The sequence below is a fragment of the Miniopterus schreibersii genome (assembly GCF_964146895.1).
Source record: "Miniopterus schreibersii genome assembly, chromosome: 17".
In the NCBI taxonomy this organism is placed as follows: Eukaryota; Metazoa; Chordata; class Mammalia; order Chiroptera; family Miniopteridae; genus Miniopterus; species Miniopterus schreibersii.
In genome coordinates, this window is record NC_138117.1 from 15133155 (window position 1) to 15159159 (window position 26005).

Genomic DNA, 26005 nt, shown 5'->3' on the forward strand with positions numbered 1-26005 from the left:
TAACCAAGAGCAACCAGACAGCGTCTAATGTGACTGTGCCACATAAAAGACTCTGTTGTAACAAAAAAACCACCGGTATCCTAAGCTGTAGAGTTTTGCCAAAAACACCCATGAAAACACATTTCCTGTCTGTCCCTGAGCTACCAAGTTGCTATAACATTGTGTCTGGTGTGACTTTCAATATAGGTAAACAATTCTACTTTTTTAAAGATTTTTTTTTTATTGATTTTTAGAGACAGAAGGAAGGAGAGGGAAAGAGAGAGAGAAACATCGATGTGATTGAATGCCTACTGCACGTCTGGGCATGTGCCCTGACCAGGAATCGAACCGGCAACCTTTGGTGCACCAGATAATGCCCAACTAACTGAGCACACCGGCCAGGGCCAATTCTACTTTCTTCTCAAAGGTAACTACCAACAGAATATTTTGGGCTGAAAATCTGGTTATTTTCTTATTTATTGAAACTTTCTGTTTTTTTCATAATTGACCTCTCTTTTATATACACATATGGATACATGTATATGTGTGTATATATATGCACACACAGGCATACACATGTTGAGTGGGAATTTGGAGAGCATAGAAGTTCTAGACCATTATGGCTAGAAGAAAACTTAATGGTGACTTAATCCAACCCCATCCTTTAATAGATGCAAATACTGAGTCCAAAAGAGGGCAGTGATTTGCTAAAGGTCTCCCAGTTAGAGGTAGAACTTTGACCACCAGATCTTTCCCTGTCTATTCCTTTTTACCTTTCCACTATCTAATGCTGCCTTAAAAAAAAAAAATCAAGAAAACTAAAAAATAGAAACAAATACCTGAGTGTACAGGGGAATTTTTCCTATTATGGATGTTGAAAACACTAAAACTAGGGACATCACATGTCCTAGTTTGCCAATAATAGGCCAGGTCTGCACCTGTTGCCTGTTGTAATAATCAATAGCACCCCCATCCGCTTTCACAAATGTATGGTTTGGGAGATAACTTATATGGTCACCCTAATTAAAGCACAAGTGTCATGTTCAATGTAAAGATCCATATTTCATTTGCAAAGAATCTGAAGATACATTCTAAAATTTGACTTCTTGTAAGGAAATATACAAAAACTATCCTAAGAGTTTGGGATTACAAAAAGGGGGCAGGGAATACTTTGTACTTGAAAATAAGCAAGACCACATGCAATGGCCACAGTAGAGCTAACCCTTGCCAGAAAGACCCAAGCACGTATGTGTGGCTTTGCAAGATGTCTTCAATGAGAATTTTACTTCTGTTTTTATTTTTGTTGGTTTTTAACCAACAAAATGAAAGTACATGAACAAGTAAAGCTATGCTGTGGCTGAAAAAACTGAACGTGTAGTTGAGACCCTAATTCATGTCTTAGCAAAGTGTGACCTGAGGTTAGTTGTTCTTTATCTCTGCGTTTTATCATTTCTGTCATCTATAAATTAAAGAGATTGAATGGGACTATCTCTGCTTCTTTCCAGCTCCAATTTTTGACTTCTATAGACTTGTTAATAAATTTCCATAATTTTATTTCTTCCCAGGAAAATGTATTGCCTTCCTTTCCCCCCACCAATTAGTCCCAAGTTCTCAGTGATACAAGTATTTCCACAGAAATTTCAGAAGGTAAGGGAAATGAGCACTACAAAGAATTTCTCCTCCTGGAATTTGCCTGAGGCATTAATACAATCTAACAACAGAAGGTTGGAACAATGAAAGTCCATCTCTCCATCCCAGTGTCCTGGCTGGGAGAGATATCACTTGCTTGTCTCACATTTTTATTAGCTCAGTGGCAAACCTTAAGACTGCCTGTATGTGTGGAATCGACAAAATGCACCATGGCCAAGCAGTTCAACCCTGCTTTTTCCCCCAGTTGGTTGAGACCACAGCCTAGCAACCCGTTGACAATAGAGAAAGCTAAGACGGTGGGATTAGATATGCTTATAATCCTATTTGATGGCATGAATAGAGTCAACTTCATTTTTCCAGCCTCTATTGCTGAGTTTTAATGAGAAGTCCAAAGGTCAATTACATTTTGACCCAGCATCTGAAGAGAAAACAGATAGCTAGGGGAAGTTGATTGTATAATTCACTCTGCACACACAGCAAATTGGTTTCTATTTATGGAGAACCGTTTTTAATTAGTGCTTGAATTGTGCATTAAAATTGGGCATCTATAAATAGTTAACAGATGTGATATTTTATACCTTAAGATTGAAAACGTTCCCCCCGCCCCTCATTTGATGAATTCTAACCCATAGCTCTCTGTTTACATGTTTGCTATTTTGGTTCTGTGTAATTCTAGAAATAACTAGTTTCAGACAGTTATGGTTTAGTGAGCGCAGGGAATTGCTTTAGCTAAAATTGTTGTTGCTTGTTTCTAAAACTCCTACAGAATAAATCTACGGTCTTTGGAAAAGCAGAAGTTATTTCCAATGACACATACTATTTGCTGAAAATTTACGGTAGATTGACTCATGCATCTTTGCATTGTACTTAGATTAAAATACTATAGCTTTGGTTGAGGGCTAGATGTGTCAGTGGCCTCACTGTGGCTTAATGGTTTGTTGTGATAGGACAGAGAAAGTTTACCTAATTATAGGAGGCTCATTATTCTTTCTGACGGAGGAAAAAAGTCATCTTGACATTGATTTCTCCTGGAAATGAATCATGCTGTTGTATAACTTTTAGGACCACTGTCTGTCTCCAGCTATGATCTTTTTCTTTTTATCTTTTAGTTAGTGTGAAGTTCTTCATTTCAAATAATGCCTGATGTCTGATCCAGGCTATTTGTAGATTTATCCTACCCAACATGTGTCACTCATCTTTGGAATCAGCAGCCTTCAACATAGCAACCTCTTTGTATTTTACCCTTGTTTTTGCTTTATCGGCAGCTATGTACAGATGATAATGGGCTCTCTCAGTAAGAGTGTGATTAATGGTGGGTATCATAAGTCCATAGATGTACAGTAAATTGGAATTCTTGACATGAATTTATCATCCAGATAAATATTGGCTGCATCTGATTTCAACAGCTGCTTTGCCCATATTTTATGGGAGCCAACCCATCCTTTTAATGGTGCCTCTTAAAGAAACAATGGAAAGTTCAAACGGTTGACCCCACACATCTCAGCTCTAAATTGAAGCTGGAGATGTCAGAATTCTTCTGAATGTGAAAAAAAAAGCTTGATTTTCAAACAATTGCAATTTTTATCTTAGTCTTTCATGATTTTTATGTGATACTTGCTTTAAATGCTTGCAAGGAAACAAATAAAAAACGGATTCCAGGATGTTGCCCATTTAGGAATGAAGTTTCTTTTCATTTAAACCTAGTCCTGAGCCATAAACTATCTTCCTAAGGCTTCATGGGCTAGTCAGTGGCCCCTACACACATTGAACCATAGAATTTCTACCTTACCTTTAGCTTTGGTATGAAGTGACAGGCATGAACTTGAATGTCAAGAAGTCAGCCAAGAATGTGATGAGCCCTTAGAAACATCATTTCTTGGGAAGCCCCTTAAGAAAGCTGACTTAGCTCTCTTAAGTAATCAAGCATGCCTATCCTGGACTTTATTCAAAAATGTGTTTTGAGGGGGAATATATACCAGTAGATGTTAATAGACCCCATCTCAAAAGAGATAATTCATTATTATCACAAAGGAGCAGCCACCTTCAAATAGAAGAGTATATGGATCAGTGTACAAGGTAAACATTTGGGGTACATCTAAGCATTGGTGAAACTGGTTTACCACTTTGGCTCTCTTGCCACATGGGTAGTGGATCAGGCAGCCAGAAAATCATGGATTCATTTCAACTGTGGAAGTTCAGGGCGCAACTCCAAGCCAAAAGCGTGGCCATGGCCAGCTGTCTCAAGCCTCTGTGTGTACTCAGTAACCAATAGTATGTTACAACATATGCTGTGTCAAATCCAGCTACTAGCCTTCTAGATCAAGTTAGGAGAGTCTTTTATTTGGTGTACCTGCAAGAAAGCGTCAATTGAATTATAGGGATCAGGAAGTAGAAAGGCAGAGAAACAAAAGCTCAAAATGCAATTTGGACTTTCCTTTTCAGGCTCTTAATAGTAGTTGACTCACTTTTGAATAGCAAAATAATATTATTAAAGTCTGGTCTCTGTTATTGATTGGGTTTGAACAGAAAGGGATTCTCAAGATGAGTGGATAAAAAGCTGTGGTAGATTTACGCAATGGAATGCCACTTGGCTGTAAGAGAAGGATGTCTTACCTTTTGCGACAGCATGGAGGGACCTGGAAGGTATTAAGCTAAGCCAGAGAAGCCAGGCAGAGAAAGACAACTATCACATGATTTCACTTATATGTGGAATCTATTGAGTAAAATAAGCTTACAAACAAAACAGAAACACTCATAGATACAGAGTTCAAGGACTAAGTCTTGTTTGTTGTACTATCTCCAATGATTAGATTAAGTACTTGGCACAGAGTAGGTACTCATAAATTCCTGCAGAATCAAAGGAATTTCCTTTTAGGCCCTGGTTAGAGTGTCGTCCCTGTATGCCAAGGTTGCAAGTTCTATCCCTAGCCAGGGTACATACAAGAAGCAGCCAATGAATGCATAGATAAGCAGGACAAGTCAATGTTCCTCTCTCTCCCCCACCCTCCTTCCTTTCAATCTCTAAAATCAGTAAATAAAACCAGTTAGAGAAGGCTGTATAATTGGTTCCAAAGAAGAAACAAAAAGTCATCTCGGCACTGATCGCACCAGGAAAAGAACCACACTATAACTTCTAGCACTACTCTGTCTCCATCAGTAATCCAAGAATTCAACTATCGAACATTCAATTTCCCCCATTTTTCAGAGAATACACTATTGGTACCATTGAACTAGCTTTTGCAGGGGATGCAGTAGGACTTTCAAGGCTGAAGTTGAGACTCTGAAGCTGACTGCCGGTCCTCATAGTTCAGATCACCATTACCAGTCATGGAAGCCACCTCTAAAGGCCTGCTTCCTGGCGATGAGTGCCTGCCTACTTGGCTTTCCGTGAGAACCTTGTTCATATATGTAAAGCACTTGTAAAAGTGAATGTCCCTAGCACTTCATAAGTCTTGACTGTCGTATTTTTTATGAGATTACTGGAAGTAAAGCATTTGCTTTCAAAGCTCTTGTCATAATTCTGAAGAATTTCTACAGTAACGATAATAATTGATTTTCATGGTTTCCTGCTGAAATCATCTTCTGGGAGCCTTAAAGTGATACGATTTCTCCAGGAGTTGGCCAGTGAAGAGATTTCTCTCTCCAAAGGAATCTTATAAATCATTAGAAAGAGGCTGCAAGAAACAGCATATACACATTTATAGTCTGATTCAATGTCTGGATATTTTTCTTAGGAAAACATTTTTTTGGCTTAGTAATTTATTTTACTTTAATAAAGTTGCTACCTTTTAAGACAATGCAAAATTAAATAAAATGACCATGTGAGTCTAAGGCCCTTTTAAAAATATATATATTTTTCGAGATTAAAAGGCAGAAAAATCAGTCCACATCCTGGTCACTGCTGTGAAGGAATTCTCCACAGCTGTGGAAGCATATCTGCATGACTCTGGCCTGGATTTAGTGACTTGTTTATAGATAAATATGACAACTCCTTCCATTATCCAAGGCATTATCTCATTTAATTTGAAAGCTACCATAGCTATCATTACTGACCTTCATTTCTAAGCTCTGAACTCACTTATTAGTTATATGAATTCATTATGTCACTTAAAGTCCCCGAGTCTCCATTTCCTCACAGAGTCAGTGAGGATCTCAGATTAATAGAATAGCTCTGGGAACAAATTACAATCAGCAGAGCAAGCCAGTTCTCTCTCCCAAGGTTCCTCGATGATGTTTTTGTGCCCATTCCATTTTCAGAGAATGGAAAAATAAGTATATTTACATTTTAAGTTAATGAAAGAAATGTTGCTGATAGCAATGAGTATCTTAAGGGAAAAGGGGGGTATTTGATTTTAGAAGTCATTGGGCAAATTTAATGGAAGGCACACAGCAAAAATATCTGCAAAATGAAAACAAAACAAAAACTTTTGAAGCTTCTTTGGCAGCCCAAGAAAGAGGGAGATTGGGGGCACCTGGAACCAAGAGGAAGGACCAGAAGTAACCTTCTAGAGAAAAATGTTGGGAAGGAAAGGCCTGAGAGAAGACAGCAAAGAGGAAATTCCTGCGTCGTTGCTGGCTAGAGCTCTTGGAAGAAGAGGAATGGCTAAGACTCAATTCTAAGTTGTTTGATGTGCCTTTGAAATAATCACCCTCTGTTATCATCAGCATTTCAGTAGAAAAATGCTGCCTATAGCTACCTTGTGTTGGAAATCAAAGAGAAGGACTGGTTTCTGTATGTGGTAAAACAGGGGACAGCTACAGGGGACAGAGGCCGGAGGCTTGAAGAGATGGCTGCAGCCGCCATGGGAGTAGCTAGAGGTTAAGAAGGCAAGTTCCTTTGACTTCTCAGCCATATCAGTGAGGGCAATAGCTGGCGAAGTTTGCAAGATGGAGGCTCAACACAATTTTATTTTATTAAAGAGCACTGTGACCCCCACAAGCAGGGAAACCTGAGGACCTTCAGGTGGCTGGCCTCCAGATTGTGTGGTTAACACCCACAGTGATGAAGGGTGCTCGAGGCAGTGTGCCATTGTTCTTAGCAGGTGTCTACAGTCAGGGTGTGAACCCTGCCTCCAGCACTGTTCCCTGAAGCCTTAGGCAAGGTGCTAAACCTTTTGAAAGCCAACTCCCCATTTGTAAAGTGCAGATATTATCCACTGCTCAGGACTGCAATTAATAAAAATGAAATAAAGGTCCTTCGTGTGATGGATGACACACAGATGAACTTACAGAGTGGCATCTATTTTTTCCTTCCTTCTTAATTCAGTCTATGAGCTGGAAATAATTTATTTTAAGGATGTAACTCATGAATGCGATTATTCATCAGGGAAATTTTCTCATATCAACAGATTTCAAACAAGTCATGAAAGGATGGTTATATTTTAACAGACATGTGCTTAAGATGTTCATACAGGAAGCATGTGGCAGATGAGGAGCCACTTAACAGAAACATCATGGAGCTGAAATTGAAGGAAAGAACAAAATCCAAATTGAGTTGAGCTCAGGGGGATGGCCCTGCTAGAAAACATGAGCCTGAGCACATATCCCCATGGTATCGAGAAAGACACCCCACCTCGTTTCTGGGAGTCCCTAAACTTGGGCTTCCATTTTCTGTGATGTATTCTTGCGTCTAAAACTAACATGCTTAAAAATAGTTTTATCAACAGAATGCTCATATTTCAACAAAATCGTCACTCAGTGTTGTATACATTGCAACATGTCCTTGTTAGCTTTTGCATCTTTTGAAAGAAAAAGTAATTATTTGAGTAAAGGAGACTTCGCTATCTATGCATGTTCTGAAGTAGAAATTTTAGAATCATTTTGGGGAGCTTTAGAAAATGAAGGGTATTTATTTGATAATTAAGTTTAGATTTTTCAAAAGTATTTCATGAAACTATGTTTTGAGAGTTACATAAGATGTAAGTGACCAAACTTCATGATGTGAAGTCTAAAACATAAACAGACCATTAAAAAATGAGCATACCATTCATTAGGCACACGCTTCCCAGCAGAGCTGGAATAAATATTTATCTCCATAGGGCAGAAACTATTTTCCCAGGAATAGGTTGCATTCTGTGTTTCATCAGTTATACAGATGCCTGATAGTCTCTCTTAACTCTTCTGTGTTGGGTGTCAGACAAGGACAGGTCAACCACATACTCCTCTGTCTGTGTGGAAACCCTGCTGCTTCAGGCTTCTCAGAGGAAGGGGTAAAGAAAGAGTGAGCAGCAGAAATTACCTTGAAGAATCCCTATCCCAGACCTCTGGATACACCAAGGAGAGAGGCAAAGATGTCCTTTAGTAACTCAGCCTGCATCTGGCGCCTGTCTCCCAGATCTCAGGTACCATGAATCATTTTTAGACCCATCTCTACAAGCAAAGCATGAATCTCCATTTGAAAGATGGAGAGCCAAGATGCGGAACAACTAAATAATCTTCCCAGAGGCGAAATCTGTGATGGAACTGAAAGCTGGGCTCAGGCCTCTTAGATGTCAAGTCACGATTGCTGTTTAACATAGTTTCTATTAAACATATTCAATTTAATCATCTATTTGTCCTAGAGAGCATAAAGCAATTTAAAAGAGATCATGTATTTGAGCTGACTACAAAGAATAAAAATGCCTTGTCAAAAAGAAAAAAAAAAGTGCTATAAACTATTAATTTTTGTGTGTGCTGCCAAAAGCATCAAAGAATCTCCCAGTTATAAAATGTGAACTTTCTTTCTCTGCACAGATTTGACAACTTCTCAAACTCTATTGATTCTTCCTTAAAAAAAAAAAAAAAATACCTTGACTCTTTCCTTCACACTTTTTATTCTTTCGAGACTTCATCCATCCCAATGGCTTTAACTACAATCTATATGTGGATGACTTTCCAATCTATACCTCTGGCTGAAATGTCTTTTAGGCCATCAGATACCTCCCCTTCAATATTCTAGAAGGGTGTTGAGCTTAACACATCCAAAACTTAATTAATCATATTTTCCCCAAAATTAGCATTCCCTGCGCTCAGGACAAGGAACCTGGGAATCACCCTGACCCCTTCCTTTCCCTTACACTCCATTCCCAAACAATCAGCGAGTCTGATTACTTCCACTCTTTACAAAACCTATTTGCTTCCTTACATTCCCATTGCCACTGCTCAAGTTCAGGGCGCTCATAGAGTGAGGCTACAGGCTGCCTCCTTAATATTCTTACCTCCAAAGCCCCGATTCACCTATTAAAATATTTCATCTCTTAGCCTCCCTTGCTGCTCCCAGAGGACATAATCCTGGCCAGTGAGATGTAAGTGGATTTCCCCACAGAGGTTTTCCAGGAAGATTCTTTAAAAAGGCGGCTAACTTAGCTGTCTCGTTTTCTTAGCCCTTTAAACACAACTATTTCCTTCGTCCCATCTAGAATGTAGGCGCAGTGTTTGAAACTGTAGCAACCCTTTTGTGACAATGAGGAGGAAAGCCACATATAAAATATGGTGAAGGCAGAAAGTGGAAATCTTGGTCCCTAGTGATAACATGGTACTACTAATATGTTAGGATTTTCTGCCTCCAGATTTCTTATTATTTCAAAACAAACAAACAAGCAAACACACAAACAAAACATCTCTTATTTCATTAAGTCAGTAAATCACTGTTGCTGAGTCTCTATTACATCTCTGACACAGCTCTCATATTCTGATTCAGGTCTGATAGTGACCTCTTCTGTCTTAAAAGCCTTCATGGGCTCCCACTGCCCTTAGGATATTTTTCAACTCCTGAGCAGCACAGGCAATGCCCTTCAGGACCTGGTCCTTACCTTCAGCCTGAGCCTCGTGTCCCCCATCAAGTTCCACACTCTAGCCTCAGTGGGCTACTGTCAGTTCCCACACGCGTCATTCTTCCTCTCAACCAGACTGCAGATGCTGGTCTCTTTTTGTGAAATACCTTCCTTTTATTCCTTTTCAACTTGAATTGGCTAACTTGAACAGGTTTTCCAAAACCCTGCCAGGAAACATCCCCAAAGGAACCTTTCCTGATCCACCAAGCCTAAGTCAGGTGCCTCTCCTCTGGGTCCCCATGAGAACTGGATACTTGTATTTATCCCTATCAAAATGGAAAAAGAAAAGAAAAGGCCACTACTTTTAAACTTCTCTGTCTTCTCAGCAAAACGATGATAAGTTCCTTAAGGAAAAGACTTTCTAATGGACTGTTGCAGCTTCAGATGTTACCACCATTTAGATATTGGACGAGTAGATGAATGTATGCATTTTCAACACACACTCCTATAATGTAAACTCAAACTCCCATCATTATGTGCCTTTACAATTATCAATTTGAATTCATCCAATATTATTCAAGAGATTACTGTATACAATTAATCACAGAGAAAAAATAGTGAAAATCAAGAATTTGCCTCTAACTCCATTAGGGCCAGAAGAAGGTATTGATCCATTAGTAAATAAAAGAGGTTGGGGATACCTGCACTCTTTAAGGTAATTAATTTTTGTAATTAAATTTATACTTAAAAATTTAAAACAACACTTAGTTATGTATCTATGTTAACTTTTTTCTTTTCTTTTCTCTGGTAATTTTCTGTTGATTGCTTTAACTGAAAAAGCCTCACATCAAGACACTCCTTTTAGGTGTACTACTAAACCAATACCTACTGAACTGGAAACGGTCTTAAGATTAATGACTTACTAAATCTACAAAGACTGCTTTCCAAAGTAGAGGCAAAACCAAGTTTGTCTAATAATTTCCAGGCTTATAAACCTTACTAGAGAATTAAAATATTCCAAGAGTTTTGGAATGCAATTTTAATATTAGGGTTTTCACAGTTTTATGGAGGTATAAATTATATACCATACCGTTAACCAATCATAAGAGTTAGATTTTTGAGTATATGTATATGGTTGTGCAACCAGCAGTGTCATCCAGTTTCTCAGCACAACTATCACCCCCAAAAGTTCCTTTGTGCCCATGTGCAATTAATCTTTGCTTCCACCCCCAGCCTTAGGCAGCCACTCATCTCCTTAATGTCTTTAGAGCCTTGCCTTTTCTACAAATTTCACGTAAAAGGAAATACATAATCTGTAGTGATTTGTTTCCGGTTTCCCTAATTTAGCATCATTTGGAGAGGAGACATCATCCATGACGCATGTATCAGTAGTTGTTCTTTTATAACTGAGTCAGTCATATTCCACTGGATAGACAAAATCCAACACAAGCGGGCTTTTGTGTTGTTCCCACTTTTTTACTATCAATAATACTGTTATGAACATTTATGTACAAGTATTTGTAATTTCTCTTAGGTAAGTATCTAGGAGTTGAATTACTAGGTTAAATTTTAAGTTTAGATTTACATTTTTAAGAAACTGCCAACTGTTTTCCAAAGTGACTGTACCATTTTACATCAGTATTGCAGTGAATGAAGGTTCTACTTCCTTACCGCCCCGTCGACATTAGTACTTTCACATTTTTTATTATTAAGACCAGTCTTTTCTGTGTGTAGTAGTATCTCACTGGAATTTAATGAATAGTGACTTTGGGCACTTTTTTATACATATATTAGCTATTTATTGTCTTTGTAGATATTATTTTTGATAATTTTGTCTAGCTTCATTGATGTTATGTGGAAAGGATGCTCTGATCTCTTCACATGGTCATACCTGGAATTCTCTCCCCAAGACTCATATTTAGGGGAATGAATAGACATGTTGAACCTTAACTTAACACATGTATACACAGGAGTTTTTTGAAAGTATATTAAAAGGTAATCTTCAGAATATCTGAGTCCAAGTGGCAGATTGATTCTACATATTTATGCTCTCTCCCTCCAGAATGTCACCAAAATAGCATATTGGGATAAAAAAATAATAATCTATAATGACAGAGACTAGAAGAAGCAACAGAAAAGTAACTACAAATAATCCAATGCAGTGAATGCAAAAAAAAAACAACACCAATATTAAGGACATACTACTAAAATTTCAGAACACAAGCTGTAAAGAAAAGCTCCTAAAATCTTCCAGAGTGAGAAAAGAAATGTTCTGTACAAAGAATTCAGTAGAGAATTTGAATGACATCGAACTTCTCAACAGCAGCACTGGAAACTAGAAGAAAATAGAACAACATCTTTACACCTTAGTGTGAAAATTACTTTCAACATGGGATTCTATACCCAGCCAAAATATTACGTAATTTGGAGGTAGAATTATCAGATTTTCAGACATGCAATGTCTCAAAATGTATCTGCAGCTTCACTCTCTTTTAGGAAATGACTGGAGGGCATGCTACAATAAAATGAGGGATGAAACCAAGAAAAAAAATTTTTTTGGATACAGAAAAAGTTGTAACACAGATTCCTAGACAATGATAAAGACAAGTCTTAAGATAATATCTCTATACAAGCCTTACAAATACTATATCCAGCTGAAACAAGAAGCTTGAAAATTTCAAAAGAGATATTTCTAAGGAAAGCAATGAAAACTAATTGCACGTTTTACGTTTTTCCACAGAACGGACAAGTCTCAAAGAATTAATAGTTATTGTGGCATTTGTACATAGAAAGCTATGCAAAAGAAAACAATACAATTATTAAACCTCGTGAAAATGAAATTAGTACAAGAAACAAAATGTAATTATAATGCACATGCGATTCAGCTATGAATTAGTTTTATAACATCATGATAATATGAACATTAAATTTTGTATTAGAATGATAATATTATTAAATCACAAAGATAAAGAAAGGAAATGTGTGAAGAGCGGGAGGCAGGGCTAGGGATGGAAAAGATTTGTTATTTAAAAATATGAAAGAGATCAAATAAGCACTAAAATTATTGGAATAGTTTTCTTAGGGAAGTGAAACTCGGAAGCGGGGTGGGAACTGCAGGAGGCTCCTGTTTGGTCTCCTGTGCCGGTTAACAGCATCTGATTTTCGCCCTGGCCGGGTGGCTCGGCCGGTTGGAGAGTCATCCAGGCACCAGAAGGTTTTGCGTTCAATCCCCAGTCAGGGCACATACCCAGACTGCAGGTTCAATCCCCAGTTTAGGCATGTATGGGAGGCAACCAATCAATGTTTCTCTCTCACCTCTACGAATCCTCGGTGAAGATTTTTAAAACAACCAAACCACTTGATTTTTTTTAAAATATGCTTTTATAAGTATAAAACTCAAAACAAAAAATAAAATATAAACGTATGAGCGTGTTTATCATGTTGCTTTCTAAATATGTCATTTTTAAAGCCCTCCGACTAATTTCCAGTTTTTACAAATTGCATTTAATTAAATTAACTCACAAGATAGAACTGTAATCCAATGTGATACTTACGTGATGAACAAAGACAAAACCAAGTCCGAAGTTGAGTTCTTTCAAGTTGTCAGGAGATTCCTCCAGGAGGCGAGGTTGTCATATTGCTGCTATCCTGTTTTAACTAGTAAACACTTTTGCCTTAGGATATGCTTGTTTCATATCCTGTATTTTATTTCCCTCCAGATATCTTCTAAGCTGGATACATAATAATTAAAATGCACAAGAACAGATGTTGCTCAGTCTGTGTCAGGCACTAGGTTTTTTTATGTGTCATTCCTCCCAGTAACTGTGCATGAGTATCTGAAGAATGGTGTATTAGTTTCCCAGGGCTGCCATAACACATTACCACAAATCTGATAGCTTAAAACAACAGAAATTTATATCTTGCAGTTATGAAAGACAGAAGTACCAAATCAAGGCGTCGGCAGGGCTGAGCTGCTTCTGAAGCCTCAAGGAAAGATGCTACTTTGCCTCTTCTAGTTCCTGGTGGCTTCAGGTGCCCCTTAGCTTGTGACTGCATAACTTCACCCTCAGCACTTGTCTTCATGGCCTTCTCCTGTTGTCCCTGTGTTTCTCCTTTGGGTGTCATAAGGACACTTGTCATTAGATTTAGGGCCAACCTAGATAATCCAGAATTATTTCATCATGAGATCCTTAGCTTAATTACAACTGCAGAGATAATCATGTGTCATGAAATGCTTGAAAAATAAATGAAAGAAGTAAAATAGATTTAGAATAGCCTAAACAACTGAAAGAATACCTATTTTCAAAGAATCATGGAATTCAAACAGTCCATTAAATATCATCCCAACTCACTTTATATATCTTTTGGTGGTTGAAGTTGAGTCATTTGCTCTAAATTGTATATTTGGTTATGACAGATGTGGAGTTTGAGGCTCCTAACACCATTCTACTAATTCCCACTATTTTCCTGTCACTGTTAACATCACAAATGCATGTACTTTGGACATTTTAAGCATGTGTGAAAGTTAATGCATCCTCAAAACTTGAGAACATTGACCTTTATAGAAACCAAATAGCATTTTAAAGCAGGGATTTTTGAAATAATTTGCATTTAAATTTCTTTTTGTCCCTTTTTCAATGGGTAACTATAAGTCAGGATTCTCCAGAGAAACAGAACCAACAGGATATATCAATTTCAGTATCAATATCTATATATACATATATATTTATATCTGCATCTATCTACGTATATCTCTAACTAGAGAGAGAAAGATTTATTATAAGGACTTGGCTCACATGATAATGGAGGCTGTGAAGTCCCACGATCTGCAGACTGGAGGCCCAGGGAAGCTGGTGGCATAGTTTCAGTCCCAGCCCAAAGGCCTGAGAATAAGGGGAGGCAATGGTGTGAGTCCCAGTCCAAGCTCAAAAGACTCAAAACTGAGAGAGATGATGCTGTAAGCTCCAGTCCAAGTACTTGAGAAGACCAAAGGCCCAGTCCATAGTTAGACAGAGAGCAAATTCTTCCTTATTCTGCCTCTTTGTTCTACTCAGGCCTTCTAAAGATTGGATAAGGCTCACCCACGTTGGGGAAGTCAATTGCTTTACTCAACCTACCAATTCAAATGCTAATCTCCTCTGGAAACACCTTCACAGACATACCCAGAAATAATGTTTAGCCAACTGTCTGGCAACTTGTAATTCAGTAAAATTCACATCAAATTAACCATTACAGTGACCTTAAATGAATTATTTAACTTCTGTGAACCTCTGATACATTATTTGCAAAATGGAGGAGATGGCTATCTATTCCACAGTGCTATTTTAAGGTTTACACAAGATAAACTTAAGGGACTAACCCTATTTTTGCACATAATGACCACCCAATCAATGCCAGTTCCTTTCCCCCCCTCTCATTGTATTTCTTATGACAGGATCAGTGAAGTCATACTATAAACCTGTTGTTATGGGTTGAACTGAAATCTTCCTAGCCAAAAAAATTTATATGTTGAAGTCCTAACCTTCAGTATTTCATAATGTTGTCATATTTAGAGATAGGTTTGTTACAGAGGTAAACAAGTTAACGTGAGATCATTAGAGTGAGCCCTAATTCATTATGAATGGCATGCTTATAAAGGGGGGGAGACAAAGACACACACACACACACACACACACACACCACACACAGGGAGAACTCCATGTGGAGATTGGAGTTGTATTGTCACAAGTCAAGGAATTACCAGAAGCTATGAGAGGGGCCTGGTACAGATCCTGATCCTTTCCTAGCACCTTCAGAAGAAGCATGGCCTTGTCAACACCTTGATCTCAGACTTCTGGCCTCCAGAACTGTGAGATGATAAATTTTTGTTGTTTAAGCCACTCAGTTTGTGGTCCTTTGTTACAGAAGCCCTAGGAAACAAATACACCTGTATTTCTTAGATTGAACATTACATCTCTTAGGGATAATTCTTTATTAGGTCTTACCATGATCTGTAAGGTCCTACTTTGGAAAGTAGGTCCAAAACCCCTCTGATCCAACTCTTAGTTAACATACCTCTTCAAGAATTGAGAAGATGTGGCATCTCCCTACTATATGTGATTCTTGTTTTAGTTTTTCAGTATCTTACTATGATTAAGCTATTTTACAGATTATGGGTGGATGGAACATATAAGTATGCAGATGGATAGATAGACAGATGATAGATAGATAAACCTTTGTTTTTATTACTGTACATATACCTGTATCTGTAACTATCTTATCTATATTTATCATGCTTTTTAATAAACATAATACCAGAAGCTTTTTCCCCAAATGATGCTACAAACATCGTTTTAATAAAACTGTCATGTCATACTCTCTCATATTTGTATTTACTAAGCTTGTATTCTTTCCTTTGGGGTTAAATTCCAAGAAAATTATTTGTAGCAAGAGAAGGAAATAAGGTCATGGAGAGCAGTGGGAGTTTTGCTGTTTAACTGCCCCCAACGGGTCATGAATATTTCCTTATGAAAAAGTTCAAAGCCATGCATACTGTTTACATAACATGGAGGTAATTCAAGAAATCTCTGGCTCAATCATTCTGGAACCCCAACATTTATATGCAGTATAGGGTATTAAATTGTCAGCTCATTTACTGAGCAGAAGGCATCTCTATTGTCTCCATTCCCTGGAATGTGTCTATCGACCTGCACACTTGATTATTTAGTTCAGAGCTAGTTTGCAATAAATTGTTGTCACTTGAAAATAAACAGTCTGGACAATGTATGGTCCATTTGGAATGCTGAGGAAATAAACAACCCAGGATGTGTCGTCTTATCTCTGCAGGCCGGTTTGGAATGTGTGCTCCAGAGACTTCACTTTCTTCCCCAAAGAGAAGATTTTATTTCCCATAAAGCTGTTTATTTGGTACTTCTGGGAGACCCTTTTTTGAAGAACCACAGAGATGGGTGACTTGGGAGTCTCACTTCGAAAACACGAGTGCATCCTCCTGGTGTTCTTTCTTTTGCAAATTCAGGGTCTAGGACTGGACATGGACAGTCATCCTACGGCTGAAGTCTGCGCCACACACACAATTTCACCAGGACCCAAAGGTAAGGAAAGGAAAGGGAAATTTTCATCTCTAGTAAGCAGGCTCTCTTCCTTCAGCTCTCAACCCCATTCTAGCTCTCGATGACTTTCTCTTCTCCCCTCCCTACTTCCTCCCACTTTGCATCTATTTTGGAAAACCAATTGCCTTATTTTTAATTTTCCCTTGATGTTAGGTAAGAGAATTTTAGGAGGGGGTGAACCCCAGGGAAAGGATGTGATGGAACTGATCCAGGGCAGGCGGAAATTTCCTCTTCTGTGCTGCTCTAGAAAAAGACACACAAGCAAGGCATTAGTCTTCAGAAACCCTTTCCTTAAAAGCCCAGCTCCTTGCTCATACTGATTCTGCTAAAGCAACTAGGCGAAAGCTCAGTAAAGTACATATTAAACCTTTTGGATATTTCATAAATAAGTGGGCTCCTCGGTTCCAATGCAGAGGAAAAGTTTTGTCGAGGCTTGGAGGTAGTATACAAGTGAGCATTTCTTTATTTGAAAGTGAAGTCTTTGAGGCCAAGTGCCTTCAGCTGAAAGATGATAGAACACTGCAAATTTTTTCCAAGTCTAAGGTCTAAATGTGCTTCAAGCAACCGGCTCATAAAAAATTCTGCTGTTTTCCTGGTTTCAGCTCTGACCCCTTTGTTCTGAAAGTGGTCACTGCAGTACAAATTGGTGCTCGCTCATTAGTAATTCATGCAATGTTTCTGCAGGCTATGGGGCAGCAGAATTACAGCTGCTTAAAATTTTAAGTAGAAAGAGGGTCTTTAAAAAAAAAAAAAATCCCAGAAATACATCGCCCTACGCTTGTCAGTTATTTAAATGTGTCTTGCTTAAAGTGCATTTTTCTTAATCAGTGAATTAATTTCCTCATAAGATTGCAATCGAAGTTTTAACCTTTGATACCACAAAATAAATGCAGGGGGAACAATGAGACCTTGGGGCTTCCTAATAATTTCTTGGGTGAATAAATGAATATTGTGAGGGCAAATGTTTAGAAAAGGAAGTTTTCGTGAGAAGTAAAGTATTTACTTAAAACCATTACTGAACCTTCCATAGAGTGTGGGAAACTTTGTATTTTTCTATGTATTATCCCGAGGGTATCATGGAGAATGCTGAAAATTAAAATTTCCCTTGTTCCTGCAAATAGGAGAATCCATTTGAAATTTTTTTCTTGCAGAGAGACTGCAATTTTCAAACTGGAAGAAGAATGGACAAAGTGTTGTTAAAATAATTCCTAAAATATAATGTTCAATAATTCTATTCATTCCAATTCAGTGAATATATATTGAAAACCTACTAAGTGCCAAGCACTGTTTTAGGCACAAGATATGCATTAAATAATACATATTAATGCCATGAGCAATGGAGAGATATATGATTTAGGAGGGAGATCAGAGGGCAACTGATATTTGTTAGATGCCAGTAAGGCGCCCACCGTAAGACTTCCTACCCTCATTTCTTTGCTTAGCAGAAAACTCCGTTCCCATTAGAAACTCAATTGAGATTTCCAACAACGGAAACCTCCTTAACTCTCTTCCTGAGCCTGTGTGGAAATCATGAAATGATTACAAGCCAGAAATGTGGCAGAGTGAAGAAGCGAGGGGAAGGAAGACTTGGGGAGTTCACCAACCTTGGGTTCCAGAACTAAGTCCATTAGGAACCTGGTATTATTTCTTCTGGGGACTTTTCACCCAATAGATTCCAAGTTCCTTTCTTATTAAAGAGATTCCATGATTCTGGAATGTACTGACTACCTACTAAGTCCCAAGCATGATATGAGATGCTAAAGGTTTCCAGCTAAGTAAGAACTTGAACTTGCCCTAGGACTTACATCTCCATCTCCAGCTGGGTCAGGAGTTAGATTGCAAACTCTTGGGGTCAGGGCCCAGTTAGCTCCTTCCTTTTGCTTTGCAAATTGCCTGTGTGTGCATGTGGTGCAGCATCAGCATGTTTACCATGCTCTGCCTTTGCTCCGGGCACTGTGCTAGATGCTGTGCGTGCACTAAAAAGCAACACATTGTCTTCTCTCAAGATATAACCTTCCATCTCCCTGCCTAATTCCTTCATAAGCACAGTGACAGCCCCTCCCCACTCCTGAACAAGGCAGACTTATATACTTAGCTCTACAAAATGAAAAACAGCAACAACGAAACAAAAGGACAAAGCTTGATGGCCAAGTAAACATTTTAAAGGGCTCTTGTTTCTGTTCAATATATTTTTTCTAAGATCAAGCTGGTCTACATCTTCTCCATGGCTAATCATCGCAATATCATATTTACCAGCAGTGTGCTCAGAGACTTCTACATACTCTGAGAAGCAGACAATACAAGGAGTTTTCCCTACATTCACTTGAGAGTCTGGGAACTAAAAAATTATTTAGCATTGCAGGTGCGAAACCAGTTAGGGTAACCCATCATATAACATGTTGTCCAATATAGAGACCCCATATTTCACTGCATTATTTAATAAGCATGACTTAGATTCCATTTGTTTGATCCTCGGTGTGTTATTACATCTATATATGCTAGTCTTTTTATTTGTAAAATGGACCTTAATCATAGACATATTTTTAAAATAATATAAGATAATCAATATAAACTTTAAGCTGTGTAGACATCATACTAGGTACTTAAATTCTGTGTATCTTTCCTTCCTCTCCCTATCTATGTCTGTTGGGTGACAATTTTGAAAATAAGCCTTGTTCCAGTTAGGGAAATTTCTTTGTGTAAAGCCACCTTCATTTTTCTTTCTTTGCCTTAAATTTATTATTTTATTCTGTTTAGTAGGAAAACATTTTGGTGGTGTTTTTTTCTACTTTGGTAGTTTCTTTAACAATTTATGTGAAATTCTGACCTCTAGTGGTTTTACTTAAAAACAACGACAAGAAATTTTAACAATATGCTAAAAAGAATTTTAAAACCAGCAAGAAATATTGAGGTGATGATTTACAATTTCTAATGACCTTTAAAATACACTAATTTGTTTAATTTGCACAATTGCCCTACGTGGTGGCCAAGCGGAGTGCCCTAGGCCTTTCAAATAGATATAGTCTAGTCATGCAACTTGAAATTTATCCCTTGCCTTCTGGCTCCGGGTCCAGTGTCATTCAAGGCCATCCCCTGGTTTCTATTAGAATCCAGTTTGAAGACACAGTCCACTGATCCTTTTCTGATGAGAAATGGATAAGGCATTACCTAAGAACATGGAGCTCATGTAACCTCTCAGCCCAGCATTGTACTGGACACCAAAACACGTTGAAAGTGATGGCATGCCTCCTCTTTGATAATTAACCCCACTACTTCACTAGTTTGTTTGGAAATTAATGATATTTTACCCTATTGCCTATTTTGGCTTCTTCTAGCTTTTTAGTTTAGCTCTTTCTTTCCATGACATTTGTGTGTGCGTGGCCTAAAAGGTCCTTGGCAATCCATTTTGCTTCTCCCTACTTCTTCCAGGTCATCTCAAACCTCTTTTCAAAGGATGTTTGCTCTGGGAATCCTTGCTTTGCCTCTCACTTCTGACCCTGGGACTTTGCACTTGATGTTCCCTCTGTTTGGCACAATCTTACTGCAGATCTTCCCAAGGATAGTTCCGTCTTCATTCATTCAGGTGTTAGCTCAAATGCCATTTGCACAGTGAGGCCCTGCTTGATTATTCATTCACTCTCTATCATAGTTCTCAAGACACTTTATTATTTTCAAGGACCTACTACTAAATGAAAGTCTCTTGAATATTTATATATTTATAGTCACTCTTAGAATGCAAGCTTTTGGATTGCAGGGACTCTGTCCATCTTGCTGAATGTGTTTTCCTGCTGCCTGCAAGAGTTCCTGACATACAGTGGGTGCTCAATAAATATTTTAGGTTAAGCAAATGAACCCCAATTATCTAAGATCTCCCAACATTTTAGCTCATCTCTTACCTATTCATACAGTTCCTTACTTCTCTCCACATTTGTCCTGCATTTTCAAAAAAAGGACTGCTCCTTTTATGCAAATGCTTCCAAAAGGAAGACTCATCCTGGGGGCGCACTGTCACTGTACCATTTCTTCAGTGGTCAAAGAGCTTCCCCACCAATGGCCATGAATTTTCTGCAGGTATGGGGTACCATGGCTTCCCCAACGCCCCTGTCTCAGCCTGGCCTGGCCACTAACTCAGCACCACTCCACTCAGTAAGGAAGGCTTTCCACTCACTGCATCTGAGGACAGGACAAGTCCTGTAGGTTGCTGTCGTGACTCCTCCACACACATGGCCTGTCACAATCTCTATCCTTCTCTTCATCATGACACCAGTGACATCCTCAATCATAGTAGAAGCAGTGATACTAGCACATTGAATAGTTGCATTTGCCTTTGCTCTGTGTGAGTGCCTTGCAGCCATTTTTAAATTTAATTACCTCAACAGACTCAGAGAAAAAGAACACACATTATAATTATCATTTGACAGATGAAGAAACTGAGGTTCAGAACCATTAAGTCACTAACCTAAGGCCACACAGCTGGAAGGTGGCAGGTTGGAACTCCACCCTGTTACAGTTGGACTCCATGCCCTAATCTGCCTGCTCAGCCTGCTAATCAGCCAGAAGGGGCCTAGGCAAGGTGGACTGTCCCACAGTACTTCGTGGGGCTGGATGAAATAGCTGCTTTGGCTTTTGCTTAAAGTTCTTTTTGGTCCTATGGAGCTCATGCATGGGTAGACCAAATGACACAGTGACACATGTGAGTGCCAGACAACGGGACAGGCACATGACTTTGCCAGGAGGGAAGCCTTATAGAACCTTCTTCTGTCTTCTGAAATAATTTCCTTCTCAGCAAACCCCTTAGCCTCCAGAAAATGGGCTTTTATCTGACCACCCAGCATTTGATGGATTATGGCTCTGGATCCCAGGAATTGACACAACTTATTTCCCAGGAGTCCTCTCAGCCTCCAAACAGGCCTTCTCATGACTTCCCAAACAGGTGGCCAGATATACCCAGAAATATCTGGGTCACTTTCACACTCAAATTGGGATCTCACTACCTGTAAAGAGATAACTTAGTTTAACCCCAGTTATTTTGTGAAAACTCGAAGTCCAGAGAGGTAATATAACGTGTTCTATCTACATCTCACAGCTGCTGATTGGAGGCAGGGCTGCAACTGGAGCTCCTGTTCCAGATTCCCTAGCCAATCGCTGTTCCCTTCCACATGCTGTATCACTGTCCTCACGTTTTACCATCCCTGTTAAGCGTGAAATGATCATGCCTTCAGTTTTGTAAATTAACATTAGAAAAGAATTTCTGTGAGGTCACTGTATAAGCACACTGAGCAATTGTTTGAACTCGGTCACCTTGATATAATTTAAGCTGCTAATTTCTTTCTGGTGCCTTTATCATTAAGGTTAAGCAAGTAGTTATTTTTGAAAAACCTTGATATTAATTATAGTAATTAACTGGATTCTTTCATTATGCATCTTAATATGTATTTTATGCATAAGGACAGACTGAAATTGTAAGTGGCTTGTCTTTTTTTAACTTTATATTTCAGTGTGTGGGTGTTCTGAACCATTTTCTTCCCCTCTCCTTTTTTCTTTGGGTAGATGCCAAAAAAACATTTCAAGGTTATGTCAGGAGGGAAAGAATAAACTTCAGTCAATCAAAGTGTGGGCAAAGATGAGTCAGGAGGTACTGAATGGTAATGACGAGAGAAATTTGTTTCATTTTAGGAAGGGTGCACCCTTTATCAATGCCATCTCTCCGTCCAACTCTCTTACATAATAACTTGACTATATATCAGTCTTTACTAGGGACCAGGCTAACAGGTACTTGCGTGTTGCTAAAGATCATGGGCTTTGGAGACAAAGTGTATGGTTTCGAATCTGAGCTCTGCCACTTCCTATCTGTGTGATCTTAAGCTTTAATGTCCACGTTTTTAAAATGATGATAATAATACTGCCCATCTCAAATGCTTATTTTGAAAAATTAAAACATATGTACCATATAGATTAGCTCTCATGGCTTTTTTCATTAATTTCCATTGCTATTACTGGTCACCACAGGCTTCCTCTATTCTCATGGCCCTAAAGAAAGGTTCATAGATTATATAAATGGCTCAATAGATAGACATCTACCAGGAAAATACCACTATCTTTGCTCCTTGCTGCAATTTCCTGACTATTTTTAGTCCCACTGCAAAGTCAACTTTTATTCAATAGCGTACAAACTTGAGAGCACCCTTTCTCTTTCTGCAGTTCTGCTCCTTATCAGTAAAATGAGAGTAATAACCTTATAAACACCCTAAGGATGTAATCAGATTAAATAAGTTAAGACCCCCAAAACCAAGCCTCAGTTTTCTTATCAATAACATGGGATGATAAATGTTGTGTGACTACTTCATAGGGTTGTGGGGAGGAGACAGGAGTTAAGCCACATAAAGCATTAAACATGGTCCTTGACACATTGTCAAGGACTCTACATATTAGCAAACCATTCATTAGCAAAACCCAAGGGAGAATGAGAATGTTTTTTCCTGTTTATTTGTTTTGTTGTTGTTATTTTTTCTTCCTTTAAAGAATCTTTCCCTTTAGCTACTGTCTTGCCCCAGGCAGACAGTGCTATTGGCCTTGGGGTCATTGGCAATATGTGTAGATGTTTCTCACTCTTCTAATTTGTGTTTATGAAATTCTACTTCTGGAAACTTTTTCAGTTCTGTTAGAAGTGATTTTAGTTGGCCTCTCCTCATCTTTTCTGGATATTCCAACCCATAACCAGTCTGTCTGGTTTTTACACCACATATTTGATTTGCAATACCCTATAATTTTGCAAAATTCTTTAAATCATATTCTATCATTTTCTCAGCTCTTTTATAAAAGAGTTGTAAAAATACACAGTAAAAACCTGACACTCAGAAACTCAAGTGAAGGAGCATCTAAATAATTTCATTGTTTTCAAATAATTTATCATGATTGGTCTTGATTTGAAAATTCTAGAAGCATCATTTCAGGTCCTCTTGTGGCCACTTGATAATACTTGTGTCTGTTAAACAAATCATACGATTATGAATCTTTAGAATTTACAGAAGGTTTACCCATAATTCTGCTTTAGCTCCACTGACATACTATAGGAATGATTGTCCTTATTTAAAGAGAAAGGAACTAAAGTGCACTATTCTTGCATGTGATCTGACTGCACAGCTATGAGCAAGTATTCCGAGGAGAAATGCTCTGCCCATTCTAGCTCCCTAACTGAAGGAAGTAACCCTAATTGACTCAGCCAATAAGATGCGCTAAGATCCCTTAAGTGAGACAACATCATCTCAGGCAAAATCAACCACATCTTAACAAGACAGGTTAGATGTACTGATGATACCAAATTCCGTGAAGAGGTGACTTGTTGTTCTCTGCACTTGAACTTCTAAATTCTGAGAGTCATTTATTTGACCTCACCTAGGGATGAGTGTATGTGCAAGACAATAGTATTGGGTGCAGTCAGAAATCGTTTCAATGTCATTGTTCTGCCTGGCCTGAAGTGACAAATAGCTAGAAAGAAATTTTGACATTCATAGCCAAGTTGACAAAGATGTCATCTCTCTCTCATCAGACCACATGCTTAGTGGCCAGCCAAAAGGAGGAGGCCTGTATGCCCAATGGGAAGCTGGGACATGGAGAGTGGTAGCAAGTGTGACAATATGCCTCAGACCAAAGTGAAAGTCCCCAAGGAGATGTGGAGACTTTGATATACCTTAGAGGAGGGTCTCTGGACTCATGATATCAAAACAATTTATCAGCACTGCCCAGCACTTGAAGAGCAAGGCTGGACAGTACCCCCAATGATCATGGGGCAAAGCTAGGGCTAGACCACATACACCTCACATAGAGTGGTCAAAGGTAAGGGATATGACCTGCTTCCCCAGATTAGAGCATACCTATGGTGACATTTTATTTTTCATTGTAAAATGGGCTCAAATTTTTGATTAACTTATCTCTCTGTCTCTCTCTTTCTGCTTCCAGAGATTTGTATATATACATATGATTTGTGTGTATATATATATACACACAAATCTCTGGAAGCAAAAATCCACATTAGCTAGGAGCTTGCAAACATGCACAGGCAAAGGATGGCTAAAAGAGGCCTGGCTTCCCACTGGCTTCTACTTTTTATCTCTCTAATTCTGAGTGGTTAGGAATTCTAGGTGGCCTATTGGATGATACTGTGGCAATGTGGTACTTCTCAAATGTGCCCTGCCTTCCAGGCACCATTCAACCCTTTGTCTGTAGTATCTTGTTTTCTCCTCTCAATGACATCCTGAGGGAGGTATTTCACTATTCTTATTTTCTAATGAGGAAATTGAGGCTTAAAGAATTTAAGCAGGTTACTAAAGCCTCTCAGCCAGTGAGTGATGGAGCCAGAACTTGAACTGAGCCCTGGGATCCCAGATGCCATGCCCCTACCTCTGCATGGTGTTGCAGAAGCATGCCACTTAGTCCTGGATTGATGGATTTCTCCTTGCCTTTGCTTCTACTGACTTGGCTGTGAATGCATTTTAATAATAAATGACATGTGAAGGCAGAAGAAAGCCTGCCCAACAAACCTTAATGTTGTATTTTTCATTAAGTACAATGTTAGTTGTTGTTTTTTCCTTCCCTGTTACTCAGGCATGCAGTGACTGCAAAAGACTTGCAGGTCCGAAGTAGTAATTTTTTTAAAACCAAATAAGCCTGAAGACAAAGAGTAGGTGCTTTGTAACTCAAGTAGGAAAAATGGTAGGGTTCTTGAAATCCTCCCTTTTATTTTTGGCTAGGTTGCACAGGGACGAGTTGAAGGGCAAATGAAGTTCATGGGTCCCTAGAACTGAATGGGCACAAGTAAGGAATTGGTTGACATCGTGGTCATGCACATTAACGACCCAGCTTGAGCCATAGTAAGCACCTGATAAATATTAGCTATTATCTTTATTGACAGTGATATTACTACTAGATAAATTAATCACAGTGTATCTCCTTACAGATTATATCTTCTTGCATTTGTTGAGCACATTAATATTGAAAAAGCACTTTCATTTTCTTTCCTTATTCGATATGTTATCTTGTCATCTGAGGAGACGTGAGTAAAAGCATAGTCTTTTCAGCCCCACGTCATTGATCTTTCCATGGGTTCACCTTGTTAGATGCCAGCAAAACACGTGGCAAGTTCCCTTCCATAACACTCGTGATATTTATAGGATCTTGTATGGTGCTTCCTTCCTGAAAGCTTGTAGGCTTAGATCCTGTCTTATGAGATATGGTGCTATGTCCCTAGGACCCAACCAGGACTTGACAACTAGTTGAAACTTGATAAATGTTTGTTCAAGGAAGGAATGAGTGAGTGAACTGTGAAGTTTTGAACGACTCTTGAGAATAAATAAAGTGCAGAATATCAGCCCTTATTAGAAAGAACTTACACTCTAACCAGTTGATATTAATACAAAAAATTACATAAAATGCATTTTTAAATAATCCCTCAAGGCAGCAATTAGGAAGCAGTAACAAGGAACCATATGGTGAATTGGCAAGGAAATAATCCTGTCA

At 38.6% G+C, this 26005-nt stretch overlaps 1 protein-coding gene across 2 annotated transcripts in view; it reads left to right on the forward strand.

Moving 5' to 3' along the window:
* Positions 1-26005, forward strand: part of COLEC10 (collectin subfamily member 10) — a 296071-nt gene that overhangs the window by 245536 nt on the left and 24530 nt on the right. For both annotated transcript variants that reach the window (XM_081117393.1, XM_081117392.1), the window contains exons 5-6: positions 234-406; positions 16206-16471. In XM_081117393.1, coding sequence (XP_080973519.1) covers positions 16324-16471 — 148 coding nt within the window. In that variant the 5' untranslated portion in view covers positions 234-406; positions 16206-16323. The remainder of the gene's footprint in view (positions 1-233; positions 407-16205; positions 16472-26005) is intronic.